At 48.1% G+C, this 17,103-nt stretch overlaps 1 protein-coding gene across 1 annotated transcript in view; it reads right to left on the bottom strand.

Moving 5' to 3' along the window:
• CDS2 (CDP-diacylglycerol synthase 2) overlaps positions 1–16,524 on the bottom strand; it is a 67,959-nt gene extending 51,435 nt beyond the window's left edge. The window contains exon 1 of the mRNA XM_008256281.4: positions 16,161–16,524. Coding sequence (XP_008254503.1) covers positions 16,161–16,217 — 57 coding nt within the window. The 5' untranslated portion in view covers positions 16,218–16,524. The remainder of the gene's footprint in view (positions 1–16,160) is intronic.
• Between the last annotated feature and the right edge of the window lie 579 nt (positions 16,525–17,103).

The raw sequence follows: 17,103 nt of genomic DNA, 5'->3' as shown, positions 1-17,103 counted from the left end.
GCATCTTAACCTCTGAGCCAAATGCCTAATTCCAGCTCTTACCCATCCTAATAATGCCAAGAGCAGAAGCCCAAAATTCACAAATGTCATCAATCAAGAAGAATAATTTTTAATACCTCACACCCCACCCAAAACAAAGCCAAACAAGAGGAGCAAACGCTGTGGCATAATAGGCTAAGCATCCACCTGCAATGTCTGCATCCATATGAGCGCTGGTTCGAGTCCCGGCTACTCTACTTCCAATATGGCTCTCTGGTGATGGCCTGGGAAAGCAGAAGATGGCTCAAGTACTTGGGCCCCTATACCCACATGAGAGACCTGTAAGAAGCTCCTCAGTTCAACTCCAGCCGTTGTGGCCTTTTGGGGAGTGAACCTGTGGACATAAGACCTCTCTTTGTCTCTCCCTCTTTCTGTCTGTAACTATGCCTCTCAAGTAAATAAATCTTTTAAAAAAGAAAAGAAAGAAAACAGAAAGTGTTGCAACTAGCTGCTTCTATGTTGTAAAATCAGCTTGGTTTCTTAAAACTCAAAACTTCCTTTTATAAACAGCAGACACAGCCCATGGCTTAGACCTCCAATATCCCAGTGAAATGAACGTCAGTGAGTGCAGTAAGGAATGAAACTATGGCTTTAGACAGAAATAGAAGGGGACAGGGGTCATCAGTGGATATGCAGTTTCAACAAATTCCTGGATGACAAAATGGACTGAGGAGCTGAGATGGCTGAAATAGAACAGAAAGTGTAGCCCAGAGTGTACTTCAGGAAGGCTCGGGAAGGGGGGTGGGGAGGGGGAAATAGGAGCCTTCTGCCCTCTGAAACCCTAAAGAGGCTTTGAATCAATATCTGACACACCGGATGGTGGGTGAAGGCAAGAACTAGGTTTTGTAACAGAAATTGAGGGTCTGGACCCTGAAGCAACCCTGCAAATTACACGCTCCACTACTGACTCATTTGCCGAGTACGTGGCCATTCCCCCAGCACAAATACACAGAACACATCATCAGGATTAATTTAAGTTCCCAGTGTGAATACTGGACCCTATGGTGGTACCCTGCTCATTCTGGATTTGGAGATTCTGCTCCCTATCCACTCAACCTGAAGTGAAGTCTACTGAGCAACAGGCTCCATCTAAACACACAGGGTTCCAGTTGAACTTCCACTCAGGACAGAGGTGAGCCAAGAAGCTGCCAGGTGTCTCCCTGGTTCCTTCTGGGTCAGAACGGGAAAGCTCATTTTGGATTCCCTGCCCTCTCCCTTCTGCCCCTCGTTCACAACTGCTCGGATGACCACACCGGGCATCAAATCGCAGTACTGAGCTCTGAGTCAGGCACAACAACTGCTGAGTGACTGAATGGGGCTCCGTGCTGGCACCACCAGGGAGGAGGGGAGATGTGCTGCCAGCCAGAAGAGGCGAGGACCAGACTAAGCCTGCACACCCACAAACCTTCCCCAGTTAACACTTTCCTAGGAGGAAAACCTACACAATTTTATACACAACCTTCAAAATATGCACATCATCCTCAACATGATGATTTCAGTCACAGTTTATGCAGGAAAGATGTATATTTTGTCTCAAAAGCCATTCAATTTTTTTTTTTTTAAGATTTATTTATTGGAGAGAGAGGGATCTTTCATCTGCTGGTTCACTCCCTACACGGCTACAATGGCTGTGGCTGGGACAGGCCAAAGCCAGGAACCTGGAACTCCACCTGGGTCTCCTGCATGGTGGCAGGGTCCCAAGCACTTGGGCCATCTTCCACCGCCTTCCCAAGTACATTAGCAGGGAGCTAGATTGGAACGGCATTCATATGGGATGCTGGAGCGGCTTACCTCGCTGTGCTCTTCCATTCAGCATTTTTAACAAAACAGGTAGGCAGTTTCACATTGAATTTCAAATTACACTGGGAGAGGATAACAATCATTGCGGGGGAAGGGGCAGCAGTGTGCTGCAGCTAGTTAGGCCACCACTTGTGATGCTGACATCCAAACTGGAGTGCTGGTTCAAGTCCCAGCTGCTGCACTTCCAATCCAGCTTCCGGCCAACACATCTGGGAAGGTAGCAGAAGAAGGTCCAAGCACTTGGGTCTCTGCTACCCATGTGGGATACCTGGATAGAGTTCCTGGCTCCTGGCTTTGGCCTGTCCCAGAGCTGGCTATTGCAGCCACTTCAAAAGGGAACCAGCAAATGGAAGCTCTCTCTTCTCTTCCTCTCCCTTTCCTTCTCCCCTCTGCCACTCTGCCTTTCAAATACAATAAATCTCTTTTTTAAAAGAATTCTTTAAAAACTCATGTTGGAAAATAAACTTCAAAAGGGATATGTGATCTCCAACACTCTGTGATAATATGAGGAGCTTGCTTTCAGAAAGTAGCCTGAAGTTTAACAAAACATTTTATAGCACCATACAAAGAAAATGTTAATGTTACAAAGCTTTACTGGGGTGTTTTCTTCCAAACTCTGGGTCCGCCCACTATGGTCCCCAGAAGATTAACGCTTACCAGCACAGGAAGCCCTACAGAGGCACCAACAGAGATGACGCTGGTACTGCACTTACAGGAAAAACAAACCACTCTTCCTCTGCTCGCACACAACAATCAACATGGAAGAATTCCAGGACTTCAAAAGGCACGGAGATTTCTCTGCACCAGCAAGGAAGCAACTAAGCTGTGGCCATGGACACCAGCTGGTGTCCTCAATCCAAGTCAGTTCTGACATTCTACGTCCAGAACTGGCATTAGATCCCACAGGCAGAGAACTCTGTCCCCAAAAATGCCCTCACTTTTGGACCTAGACACAAGTAAGTCTAGCCTTCCAGAACTTCTGACCAACTGGTTTTACAAATTGAGTTTCCCAAGGCTCCTGCCTCACCATCAGTCAATTTGCTAGGGTGACTCACAAACAGTATACATATATTTACTGGTTTACATAAGGGAAATTCTAAAGGATACAATTAAGCAGCCCGATGAAGGGATGCACAGGGCAAGGTTTTGAAGGGAGCAGAGAGCATCAGCTTCTGCCCTGAGCAGATGGGGTGTGCCACCCTCCCAGCACATGGATGGAAGTCACCTTCACCTTCCTAGCCTCCACATGCTCAGCTGTCCAGAAGCTCTCCCAACTCAGCCTTTTGGTTTTTATGGAGTCCTCATTGTATAAGCATGATCAGAACATGGAAAGCTGTGTCAAAATGTGTCTGGACAACAAAAGTGGAATCTAGTCCACAGACCAGGTGGGGAAACCAAAGGCTTGTCTCTGTTGGATTCTTCTTGGCCTCTGTGTGCAGCACTCCTTCCTCCAGATAAGGGGCAATCTCCCCTTCTAGAATGGAGGTCTCAGCCAGGAGAAGCACCTGGCTCCTGCCTTCGGATCGGCGCGGTGCACCAGCCGCAGCGCACCAGCCGTGGCGGCCATTGGAGGGTGAACCAACGGCAAAAAGGAAGACCTTTCTCTCTTGTCTCTCTCACTATCCACTCTGCCTGTCAAAAAAAAAAAAAAAAAAAAAAAAGGAGGTCTCAGGACCTACTCCTATCAGACCAAGTATGTCAGAGAATTTCTACATGGCCAGCTCCAAAACAGAACAGGGAAGATTAGAGTGTATCCTTGGTTCTTATGATCCACTTGGGGAAAAGCAGCAATTGTTTCTATGACCTGACTTGGCGAGAAAAGGAACAGGTAAAAAGAGAGTAGGAGAAGTTTAGAGAGAGAAGAGACTGCTTTCCAAGGCCGGTTAGAGACCTTACACACCCCAACATTATTCTAGTCACTTAGGAAATAACAATAGTTACCGAAGTAATGAACCAGGTACCGTGGAGGAAAATCAAAATATACACATATCATCTCAGTTACCAAATCTCACGATCTGCCTGACACAGCCCCATCATTAGAGTGACCACATAATGCATCACCCAAACTGGGTCACTTGAGAGCTGAAGTGGTCACCCAACTGGTCCACACCAGCACTTTCCATGCCCACTGACGATGACTACTTCAACCCGGTCTTCCCTGACAAGTCCCACAGTTCCATAAAGCAGCAGTCTTTGGACCCCAAGGATTCCAAGAGGTGCTTATGTAGATAGTTTGTGTATATTTAACTTCAGTGAGTACTGTCTAACAGTTTTCCAGAGTGATTACTATCAATTTAGACTTCCATAAGCAGATTACGTGGAAGTTCCATTTGATCGACATGCTTGACAACTCTAAGCACTTCATCCTTCTTGATTTTAGCCATTCTAGTGGATATGCAATCATATCTTATCCTGTGTTTTAATTTGCATTTCCTTGACAACTAATGATATCGTGTACCTTTTCACGTTTATTAACCATTTGGGGTACCCATTTTTCTACTGAGATGTCTTTTTTATCTACTTGATTTGTAGTTAATTCTTTATAGATTCTGAAAATAAGCCCTGTGTCAAATATGATTTTTAGGGGCCGGCGCTGTGGCGCAGAGGGTTAACACCTGGCCTGAAGCACCGGCATCCTATATGGGTGCCAGTTTGAGACCTGGCTGCTCCACTTCCAATCCAGCTTTCTGCTGTGGCCTGGGAAAGCAGTGGAAGATGGCCCAAAATCCTTGGGCCCCTGCACACTTGTGGGAGACCCAGAAGAAGCTCCTGTCTCCTGGCTTTGGATTGGCACAGCTCTGGCCATTGCAGCCAACTGGGGAGTGAACAATCAGATGGAAGTCCTCCCTCCCTCCCTCACTCCCTCACTCCCTCTCTCTCTCTCTCTCTCTCTGCCTCTCCTCTGTGTAACTCTGACTTGCAAATAATCTTTTAAAAATATGATTTTTATAAATATCTGCCCATTCTCTTAATAGTTCAATAAACAGAAGTTTTTGTTGTTTTGTTTTGTTTTGACAGGCAGAGTTAGACAGAGATACAGAGAGAAAGGTCTTCCTTCCGTTGTTCACTCCCCTGATGGCCACTACAGCCAGCGCGCTGCAACGATCCGAAGCCAGGAGCCAGGCACCTCCTCCTGGTCTCCCATGCAGGTGCAGGGCCCAAGCACTTGGGCCATCCTCCACTGCCTTCCCAGGCCACAGCAGAGAGCTGGACTGGAAGAGGAGCAACCAGGACAGAATCCGGCACCCAACCAGGACTAGAACCCGGGGTACCAGTGCCACAGGTGGAAGATTAGCCAAGTGAGCTGCAGCACTGGCTAAACAGAAGTTCTTAACTTAAACATAACTCAATTTATCAATTGTTTTCTCCTTCATAGCTAGTACTCTATGTATAGAGACTTTGTTAAAAAGATTTTATTTACTTGAAAGGCCCAAGTGCTTGGGCTCTTGCACCTGCGTGAACAACCCGGAAGAAGCTCCAGGTTCCTGGCTTCAGATCGGCACTGCTCTGGCTGTTGCAGCCACCCGGGGCATGAACCAGCAGACTGACTGACTGACTGACTCTGCTTCTCTGTAACTCTGCCCTTCAAATAAATTAATTAATTAATTAATTAAAAAAAAAAAAAAAGAACAGTGAACTAATGAGATCTTTTAAAAGGTAATTCCTTAAATACCCAATATTCAAATTTACCTAATAATTTCTAGGCTTTCTCTTAGATTGAATCAGAATCCAAATATGGTCCAGGAATTACTAATCTGCCTCAAGGATCTTACCTGGGAGGTTTTGCCCTCAGGGTATCTCCATCTCTTTTTTTTTTTTTTTTTTTTTTTTTTAATGGAGGGAAAGGTCCTTCTCACCCTTTACTTACTAAAGTAACCTGTTCATCTGCCCAGTAGTGCTTTTCAATGCATTCTTCCATCTCTTCCATTTGTTATAAATTAGCACTTAGCACTAAAGCCTGATTAGGCCAAGACAGGAGTCTCTGACAAGGCTGCTCCGCTGGGAGGCGCGCAGGACCTGGCTGTCTCTGTGACGGCAGCAGCGGTGATGCTTACTGCCACATTCCACTCATTCACTGGGGCGTGGAAAACATGAATACTCTCTCTCATGTACCAGTTACACTATAGGAGAAACTCTCCTTCACCCACTATTTGGTTACTCTAAGGTACAATTCATGTGTGAGGACCTAAGAACATCTCAGAAAAAACCCACAAGGCAGATCCCCGTTGTCCACATGAGAACACCGAGGCAAATTACTGGTGGAGCTAGGCTGTAACGCGGGCAGCCCAGCTCCTGAGTTTGCTTGTGATCGCTAAGCTAGAACACCTCTCCTAAAATCAAGAAACAAGTAGGGCAGGCGTTGTGGCGCAGTGGGTTAAACTTGTCTCTTAGGATACCCACATCCCATATTCGGAGTGCCTGGCACTGAATTTTGCCTCTACTTCTGATCCAGGTTTCTGCTAATGCTCACTCTGGGAGGCAGCAGATGATGGCTCAATCAGCTGGGTCCCTGCCACCCACCTGGAAGACCTGCAAGTTCCAGGCATATCCCATACCAAACTGTTGCGGGCACCTGGGGAGTGAAACAGCACTGTGTGTGCGTGTGCGTGTGCGTGAGAGAGAGAGAGAGAGAGAGAGAGAGGGAGGATGAGAGAGAAAGAATATACTTAGGAATATTGGATATTTAAGGAATAATTTTTTTTAAAAAATCAAGAAATAAGTGAGCATACAGTATAATTTTTCAGGGAAAAGAGATCAAAGACAGACACTCATACAGTTACGGAGGCTACAAAGTTACTGCAGAAGGAAATCTATTAATTGTATCAAAAGGCTAAACATACATCCCTTTTTGAGTTAGCAGTTCTAAACAACATGTGTCTAGAAAGGCTTTTTCAAAAGAATTACATCCTATAGTGTTCTTCACAATAGCAAAAAATTTAAAACAATTTAAACGCCCGATTAGTTCAAAAAGTCAAGGTTTAGTCTCAACTTTTTTTTTTTTTAAACAGGTACAAATAGGAGCCACAGAACACAGGAAGTGCACATTTCAGGCTTTTTAAGTAACAAGAGCATAGGTGACACAGAAGCACCATGAGGGATGGGGGGCTGCTTAAAAGATGAAAAAGGGAGGCCGGCGCCGCAGCTCAACAGGCTAATCCTCCGCCTGCGGCGCCAGCACCCTGGGTTCCAGTCCAGCTCTCTGCTGTGGCCCGGGAGTAGAGTGGAGGATGGCCCAAGTGCTTGGGCCCTGCACCCACATGGGAGACCAGGAGAAGCACCTGGCTCATGGCTTCAGATCAGCATGGTGCACCAGCCGCAGCACGCCGGCCGCAGCGGCCATTGGGGGTGAACCAACGGAAAAGGAAGACCTTTCTGTCTCTCTCACTGTCCACTCTGCTTGTCAAAAAAAAAAAAAAAAAAAAGATGAAAAAGGGGACAGAATTCTATCTATCCTCCTTTCTGTAACTCACAGGGAGGTCCAGAGACGCTAACAGGTGCAAAGGGCAGATAGATCAGAAGGTGCAGGGAAATGCTGGGGATGGTACTCAGCTCAGAGTTTACAACAGCGCACACATGAGAGGGTCAACAAAGGAAGCAAGAGAGTCTGATCTGAGGCCATATGAGTTTACGATGACTGAGGGAATGCACTGAGGGTCCCTAAAAAGTCTCAGGGACCACTGAATCCACAGGACTATCAGGATACAGACTTTGGGGACAGGGCTCTGACAGTCACCTTCTGATGGATCCAGCATCCATAGCAGAGGTCTTCTCAATGTCAGACACTCAGCAGCAGAAGGGGTTGCCCAAAAATCCCAGGTCCCAAAAGCTTTTTCAAAAGCCGGCACCGTGGCTCACTTGGCTAATCCTCTGCCTGCGGCACCGGCACCCCGGGTTCTAGTCCCGGTCGGGGCACCGGATTCTGTCCTGGTTGCTCCTCTTCCAGTCCAGCTCTCTGCTGTGGCCAGGGAGTGCAGTGGAGGATGGCTCAAGTGCTTGGGTCCCTGCACCCGCATGGGAGACCGGGAGGAAGCACCCAGCTCCTGGCTTTGGATCGGCGCAGTGCCAACCATAGTGGCCATTAGGGGAGTGAACCAACAGAAGGAAGACCTTTCTGTGTCTCTCACTGTCTATAACTCTGTCTCTTTCTCACTGTCTAACTCTGCCTGGCAAAAAAAAAAAAAAAAAAAAAAAAAAAAACCACCTCGGCAAAGCCTTTACAGAGAAGCTCTAGGCTGGGCCTCTGGAGATCCTAATACAAAAGAGCTGATGCCACAGGCTGCAATTGAAAAGGATGTCTGAGCTCAGCAGCACAGGGCAAGTCTCTCCACACAGACAGCTGCGCTCCTGGGCACCACAGCCCGGCATGGGGGCTGCCTCTTGGGAGAAGCAGGTAGGAGGAGAGGCCTCACAGGATACCCTTTGTTCCCTTCAAACTCTGAACCACACATGGCCTAGTCAAAATAACATAATAAACTTTAAGAGGTCACTCAACCTGGTGGCCTGATACCATCTCTACCATTGGGCAAACATGAGAACAAAGATCCGTGACTGGCTAATGGGCACCTGGGGGAGGGCTCCTCATTACTCCCACTACCAGGCAACCACCACGTGACAAGACTTGGAAGGCAGAAACCCTGCCCCATGCCAGGAACAAACCAGTATTCTTTCAAAGAGATTGGCAAAACTAACAGTCACCAACCAGTGTCTGCCCCTTTTCAGAACCAGAGGCCATATGATACACAAATGGCTGCATTTTCTCACCCCACACCTCTGGTGCCAGTCTGGAAGGCCAAGGAGGCTGACACAGCACAAAAAACAGGTTACCAAGCCGTGTAGGGGACACGTTCCACCTACGTAGATTCGAGAAAAGATGGAAAAGTATGAAACAGACAAACACGGACACTCATACTCTTTCCAGCAGTTTAAAAGATGATTATTTATACTGTGAAATTAGGTACAAAGATTCACCTAGAAGCTTTTTTCAGACACATTCAAAAGTACAGGATAAAAAAAAAAAAAAACTCATTTGAAAGGCAGAGTTAGAGAGAAGAGAGGGAGAGACAGCCAGATATCCTCCATCTGCTGGTTCACTCCCCAAATGGTCACAACAGCTGGGTGACCAAAATCAGGAGCTTCCTCCAGGTCTCCCACATGGCTGGCAGAGGTCCAAGTAACTGGACTACCTCCTGCTGCTTTCCCAGGCCATTAACAGGGATCTGGATGGGACATGGAACAGTTGGGACTAACTGGCACCCATATGGGATGCCAGCATTGCAGGCTGTTAGCCTTACCCACTATGCCACAATGCTGGCCCAAAAAATTATATGATTTATTTAAATCAGTACAAGAATGGATTGCTGGGAGTCGAAACTGGTAGAAAGTGGCACACAATGTGGTGTAGCAGGTTAAGTCACACTGAATTCACATCCTTCCTCAGAGAGCCTGCAATCAAGTCCCCATTACTCCACTTCCAATCCAGCTTCCTGCTAATGTACCCAGGAGGCAGCAGTTGATGGCTCAGTACATAGGTCCCTGCTATCCACATGGAGACCTGGAATGAGCTCCTGGCTCCTGTCTTTGGCCTGGCCCAGCCTTGGTTGTTCTGGGTATTTGGAGAGTGAATCATTGGATGGAAGCTTGCACACATGCATGCTCCCCCCCCACCACCACCACACACACACCCTGTCACTCTGCCTTTCAAATAAACAAATATATCATCAAAAAGAATGTTCTGGATCTCATCCTCACGAGCACTCACACAAGCCTCCCTCAGAACCACAGACTGTCCCTGTTCTCAGAGAGGTGTGGAATACTGAATGACCACTGCCAGACACATAGTCCTGACACCAAGGGTCAACAGCCAAAAAGCACTTCTACACAGCCACCTGGACTGCTCAGAGAAGCCAGTGGGGCCCAAGCACCCTGTGGGGAATTCCTTTATAGGCCAGGCCCAGGTATGGGCTTCAAAGTGCATAAATCACCAGTCACACAATAACCCAGAGAATCTGACCTAATCAACTCTTGAGCTTGTTTTCCTTTGTATTTGACATTGTAAAAGAGATATCTTGCTATTTTTCTAACTTTGTAACCACATGAGGGAAACAAGTGATACTTGGGCATTTTTTGCCCCAGAAGGTAATCAACATAGAAGTTTTTAATACCTGTAAATTAATCCTGTACCCTTGAAGGCATCATTATGCAACAGGATGAGAAGATGGAGGAAGCAGAATACATTCACACACTCAGCCATTCTGCATCTAAGCAGCTGTGCGGCCCTAAGCAAGGAACTTCAATTCCCGGACCATGGCATCCTCTTCTTGAGGATCCTCCAGTATCCCTTCTCATCCTAACATATGAGGCAAGCAACTGAACATTTTTAAGATATTAAATTCTTCTAATAAAATATATTAATTTGTGCAAACAAAATATTTTAACAAAGTTAACATTCTGAATAAAACTAATATTGTAAATTGAAAAGCAGTTGAGTTTTTCAAATAAAATTATAGTGTTTAATCAACACAAATAAATTTAAACTGCTGTTAATGGGGCTGGTGTTGTGGCACAAAGCCAAGCTGCCGCCTGCGATGCCAGCATCCCATATGAGTGCCAGTTCAAGTCCTGAACGCTCCACTTCCTAACCAGCTCCCTGCTAATGCCTTGGGAAAGCAGATGAGGATGACCCAAGTGCTTGGGCCCCTGCACCCATGTGGGAGACCATTGTAGCCATCTGGGGAATGAACCAGCATATGAAGTCTCTCTCTATGGGTCTCCTTCTCTTTAACTCTGCCTTTCAAATAAATAAATCTTTAAAAAAAAAAAAAATGAAAGCTGGGTCATGTGAAAAATCTTTTTCACATCCTCTCCCTAATTAAATCTGGAAACCACAGTTAAGGTTTACTGACTTTTCAAATCCCAAATTATTTCTTGATGTAAAACTTTTTTGAAAGAAATAATGCATTCCTCCTACACCTAAGGGAGTTATAGCTCTTAATATTTTATTTCAGTATTTCACTCTCAAAGGCTATCAGAAAACTATTTTAATTATTCACCAAGGCCCTAAAATATATCATAGTGAGTGCTATGAAAGAAGAGAATTACATGCAGCAATGCCCAGTGCTCCTTCAACAGTTAAAGCTTGACTAATTCTAAGTACTGAAACCATCAGCAAGAAAATGAACTGGAGAGGTCATAAAAGCCCAAGCCCTTTCTATAAAACTTTCCTTAAAAGGTGATGAGTATGAAATTTCTTCAAAGACAACATGAAGATTTTGGGGCCAGCCCTGTAGTGTAGTGGGCTAAGCCTCCATCTGCAGCGCCAACATCCCTGTGGGTGCCAGTTCTAGTCCCAGCTGCTCCTCTTCCGTTCCAGCTCTATGCTATGGCCTGGGAAAGCACTGGAAGATAACTAAAGTGCTTGGGCCCCTGCACCCATGTGGGAGACCTCAAAGAAGCTCCTAGCTTCAGATCAGCTCAGCTCTAGCCACTGTTGCTATTTGGGGAGTGAACCAGCAGATAGAAGACCTTGCTCTCTGTCTCTCCCTCTCTCTGTGATTCTACCTCTCAAATAAATATTTTTTTAAAAAAATTGAAGATTTTATCACTTTCCAAGACTAGAAGGTGAATACTAAAGCTTTTGCCTATAAAAACCGACTTTAACCAGGCTGGCGCCGCGGCTCACTAGTCCCGGTCGGGGCGCCGGATTCTGTCCCGGTTGCCCCTCTTCCAGGCCAGCTCTCTGCTGTGGCCAGGGAGTGCAGTGGAGGATGGCCCAGGTGCTTGGGCCCTGCACCCCATGGGAGACCAGGATAAGTACCTGGCTCCTGCCATCAGATCAGTGCGATGCGCCGGCCGCAGCGGCCATTGGAGGGTGAACCAACGGCAAAGGAAGACCTTTCTCTCTGTCTCTCTCTCACTGTCCACTCAGCCTGTAAAAAAAAAAAAAAAAAAAAAAAAAAAAAAAAAAAAAAAAAAAAAAAAACTGACTTTAACCAGTAGCAGCAACAGCTAACTCATTATACTGTGATAAGGTGTGCCCTAGGCACTTATTATGAGACACATATAAGCTATGAAGCACACACAAGCAATTTTATCACCCCATCTCAGGGATGGACAAATTGAGGCTTATACAACTTAAGGGACTTGCTCCAAGTTACAGAGTTGATAAGTGGCACAGCCCAAGCTCAAATGAATCTAGCTGACTCTTAAGGCCCTGATCTTAACCACTATCTTCAGTTAAAAGTTAAACTACCCTTTCTAAATGATGTCACTATTTCCTTTCCCTAACAGTTTCACCTACCTAGAAAGGAAACCTTGAAACCAGTAAAGCTCTCATTCAAATAGCACCTCAGCATCTAAGTAAAGCAGAAAACCACAGAAACTTCAATCTAACTTCCAAAACCAAAATCTCCTGAAATCCCAAGCCAATCCTAAATCTTCAGATGCCAATCTTTTGGCCCAAGTTTTATTCTTTTCTCTCCTAAGCTCCATTTTGGTGGTGGTGGGGAATGGTTGGGCAGGAAGAGAACAATTCCCAAAGCTGAAATTCCAAGTTTCTTAATTTGGCAACCTTATTGTGCATTGGGACTTTAAAATTATAAGCACAGTTCCCAGAGGAGGACATTTCCTTTATTAGAAATTGGCTTTGAAAATTCCATTCTAGGATGCTAAATATAACTAAATGCTAAAATACCTTCAGACCTTTATAAACAAACACATTCTCCAGATTATTTTGATACCAATGCTTGTCTATTGACAAGACAAGTTTGCCACAGCAGTTAAGCAACTAACATTTTCAGGAATCTTTCAACTGTGTTACAGATCTTTTAAAGAACTGACCTAAAATTGTTTTGAGATTCTTCTACAATGAAATAAGTTCCTATTTCACAATTCATTTCCCTAAAAAGACATCGTTGTTTTGTTATTTCTACTATCCTATGATTCCAACACAAGGATATTAGAAAAGACAAAATTATGGAAGTAGGTTCTCCCCCCCAGATTATAAAACAGAATAAAACTGGACTTTTTGAAATTTTAATTATTGCAGCTGGCATTGTGGCATGGTGGGTTAAACCACCTCCTGCAACACTGATATCCCACATAGGCATGGATGCTATACTTTTGGTCCAGCTTCCTCCTAACATGCCTGGGAAAGCACTGGAGAATGGCCCAAGTGCATAGGCCCCTGCCTCTTATGTGGGAGACCCAGATAAAGCTGCTGGCTCCTGGACTCTGTGGTCATCTGGGGAATGCGCCAGCAGATAGTGAATCTGTTTCTCCCTCTTTCCCTGTGACTACACTTTATTTATTTTAAAATATTTATATTTGAAGGGCAGAGTTACAGAGAGACAAAAGCAGAGAGAGATCTTCCATCTACTGGTTCACTCCCCAAATGGCCACAACAGCCAGTGGTGAGCTGATCTGAAGCCAGGAGTTTCTTCTGGGTCTCCTACGTGGGTGCAGGGGCCCAAGCACTTGGGTCATCTTCCACTGCCTTCCCAGATCACAGCAGAGAGCTGGACTGGAAGAAGAGCAGCCGGGACTAGAACTGGTGCCCATATGTGATGCTGGCGCCGCAGGCAGAGGATTAACCTACTGCACCACAGCACCGGCCCCAATTTTAGTGTTTTTTGTTTTTGTTTTTAAGATTTATTTGAAAGGCAGAGTTACAGAGAGAGAAGAGTTAAAGATCTTCCATCCATTGGTTCACTCCCCAGATGGCCATAATCTCAGCGCTGAGCTAGCCCAAAGCCAGGAGCTTCTTCCAGGTTTCCCATGGAGGTGGCAGTGGCCCAAACACTTAGGCCATTCCCTGCTGCTTTTCACAGGCCATTAGCAGGGAGCTGGATCAGAAGTTGAACAGCCCAGACTCTAACTGGTGCCCACACAGGATGCGGGCATTGCTGTCGGTTGCTTTACCCGCTACACCACAACACTGGCCTCTCTTACCATGTTCTTAATAGAATGCATAGCTGCTATATTTTAGGTAACGACATGCAACTAGTAGTCCTCACAGCCTCAGGCATCCTGTCACAGAATTGCATACACAGTGTAAATGCAGTTCTAATAAAGCACCGTTAGCTGGACAGCTCCTCCAGCCCTACCTAAAACACAGGACAGGAAAGCAGGAATCACTGACACTTTATCTTGGGGGGCTAAAAACTTTGCTTCACCTTAGAATCCTGAGGTTGTTCTTACTTGGCACTTTTTTCTAACCAGGTTTAATAATTACAGCTAGCTTTTCAAAAATGCGGCCCACCAGCTATCATACCTTCTTTCTCCTTCCTCACACCTTCTAGCCCACCAGGTTCCATTAACATCAAGTATGACAGCGCCCTTCAGAGAGCTGAACTCTCACCAGCTACGCAGAATGAGCAGGGAGTTCTTTCAAGAGGAACCAAGACATTCTAGGGCAATAGACTTATCCCTACAATAGACTCCTAAATTTGCACTCGCAGCCCTGTATCTTCTTCAAAATGTTCTAAAAAACAATATGGACGGTTCTCCCGAATGAACCACCTTCAACAGCAAAAACAAAAAAGGTGTTTAAAACCTATTGGAGGCCGGTGCCACGGCTCACTAGGCTAATCCTCCGCCTTGCGGCGCAGGCACACCAGGTTCTAGTCCCGGTCGGGGCACCGGATTCTGTCCCGGTTGCCCCTCTTCCAGGCCAGCTCTCTGTTGTGGCCAGGGAGTGCAGTGGAGGATGGTCTAGGTGCTTGGGCCCTGCACCCCATGGGAGACCAGGATAAGTACCTGGCTCCTGCCATCGGATCAGCGCGGCGCGCCGGCCGCGGCAGCCATTGGAGGGTGAACCAACGGCAAAGGAAGACCTTTCTCTCTGTCTCTCTCACTGTCTGCCTGTCAAAAAAATAAAAATAAATAATAAATAAAAAAAAACTATTGGAGCCAGTGCTGTGGCATAGTGGGTTAAGCAGCTGCCTGCAGTGCCAGCATCCCTTATGGGCACCAGTTCAAGTCCCAGCTGCTCCACTTCTGATCCCGCTCTCTGCTATGGCCTGGGAAAGCAGTGGAAGACGGCCCCAAGTCCTTGATCCCCTGCACCCCATGGGAGACCAGGAAGAAGCTCCTGGCTCCAGGGGCCATTTGGGGAATGAACCAGCAGAAGGAAGACCCCTCTGTCTCTCTGCGAATCTGCCTTTCAAATAACTAAATAAATCTTTAAAAAAAAAAAACTATCTGAAACAGCATTTTTCCAACCATAACTGCTCTGTTGACATCCATCACCACATGGTGCCACTACTTGCTTCCTGAAGTCTCCCTAATGCCCCTTTCTTCTAGTGATCTAAGTACAGGCCACAGAAGTCGGTGCTGTGGGTCTGGTATAAGGCAACAGGGACAGTGCAATAATGATCGCCAAGTCCAGCCTACTGCTGCTCAGGTGAGAATGCGATGCCAGACCCTCCAATTACCCAAGGCAGGTAAGAAATTCAGAGTGTTGGGAGGATCTTCTGATTTTTAAGACAAAACATCATCTGTGGGCAACCCCCCAGCGTTAACCAGTCCCCATCACCCTAGCCCAGGCTCCCTCAGTGTATTCCACACACCAGGGCAAGATCAACTTCCAAATACACTGCTAACTACAAAAGCACCAATCCGACCGCCAAGTCCCAACCCTTCCGCTGCCATCCAGCGTCCACAGAATATCAGCCCCTGCCCACCTTCCCCCTAAACGAGAGGAGTCCGCTCCCCATCCTCACCCCGCCTCACAACCTGTGTCCCCGCCAAGATGGCCTCCTCCTTACCTTTCTCCTCTACCCCATCAGTGCCCACGCTTGGCGCAGCAAACAAGCCTGGCCAGGTGCACCCTGCAACACCTGCTGACCGCCGAGCCGCTCCACGGCGTGAATCAACACACCTCTCTGCTCAAAGCCAACGGATTTTTACTCCCCGGGAGAGATTTCGATCTCCCAGGAGGCAATGCCCTGTGGCCTTGTCTTGACTCCCTCAGCCTCAAAATAAATACATAACATGTTACAGGGGGCGCAGAGACTAAGTCGCGCCTCCCAGGAAGGCCTCGGGGAGCTAAGGGACCCCGACCGGCCCTGCGAGGGAGCCGCCTTGCTCGCAACCCCGGCGTGCTCCTTCCTGCGCCCCCCAGGTAGACTCGGAGCCCTGTCCCGGGCCCCGGTCCGCTGACCCGCGACGCGCGGGGGCCCCGAGGACCCTCTGCGCTGCCCAGGCCCGGGGCCGCCGCCGGCCGCGACAAAAGGGTCAGCGAGGCGACTCCTAGGTGCGCGCCCCACGCTGGGCCACCGGGGGCCGCCGCGGCCCGGCCGCGCCCACCACAACGCTGCCGCTACCTTGTCCTCGGGAACTGAGTCCGGCTCGCGGGCCACCCTCTGCCTCAGCTCCGTCATGCTGGTGAGCAGCGCGGCCGCCGGAGCGGGCAGCTCAGAGCGGGCGCGCGCGGACTCTCTCGGCCGGCCCAGTCCAGCCCCGGCGCTCTACAGCTCCGCAGCGGTTCACAGGCCCCTCCACAGCCGAGCCGACAGCTCCGGAGCTCGGCCCCGCCCAGCACCGTCGCCGCCGCACCAGCAGCAGCCCTTCCACTCCGGCCGAGCACGGTCTGCCTGCCCCAGCCCCGGCTGGCTCGCTCCTCCTCCCGGGAAGAGGGTTCGGAGCGAGCGCGCACGCGCACTGCCGCCATCACAGCCGGCGAGATCCACCAATGGTGCGAATATGCCAGGGAGGCAGGGCTGAGGGGCGGAGCCGAGCGGAGCGGAGAGGCGAGCGTTGGGTGGCAGCGTGAGGGGGCGGGAAGAGGCGTGCGTTTCCGAGCGAGATCAACCAATGGGAGCTGCCTCTTGACCGTGGTAGACTGGCGGGACGCCCGGGGTCCGGAAGGTAACGGGTTGCTGAGGGCTAGAGGCGCTGCCCAGGGCTCTCGCGCGCTTGGTACTCATGGCCCTCGGCTTCGGGTCTTCAGTGGCCAGGGCTCTTGCTTTTCACACCTGTGGACATTTGTGCGGCCTTAATTGGAGAGCCCAGGTCGGCCAGCCTGCCTAGGAGAAGGGAATCACGTGATAAGGAAACTTGGGACTGCGTGGCTTCGCCAAGCGGTCTCCAGCAATCACGCACGGAGCGCCGATTGTGCGTTAGGCGCGGAGCGGAGGCGTAGCTTTGGTTGTTTAGTTGCTCTAGTACACGTCCCAAGTGCTTGTTGAATGGGTGTGAAGCTCCTAAGGGGAAAGTGACTTCGCTTACAGCCCCACGGCTAGGCAGCAACGAGCTAACAGGAATCCG

Source organism: Oryctolagus cuniculus, chromosome 11 (genome assembly GCF_964237555.1).
Source record: "Oryctolagus cuniculus chromosome 11, mOryCun1.1, whole genome shotgun sequence".
Taxonomy (NCBI): Eukaryota; Metazoa; Chordata; class Mammalia; order Lagomorpha; family Leporidae; genus Oryctolagus; species Oryctolagus cuniculus.
This window is presented reverse-complemented; position numbering and strand designations above follow the sequence as displayed.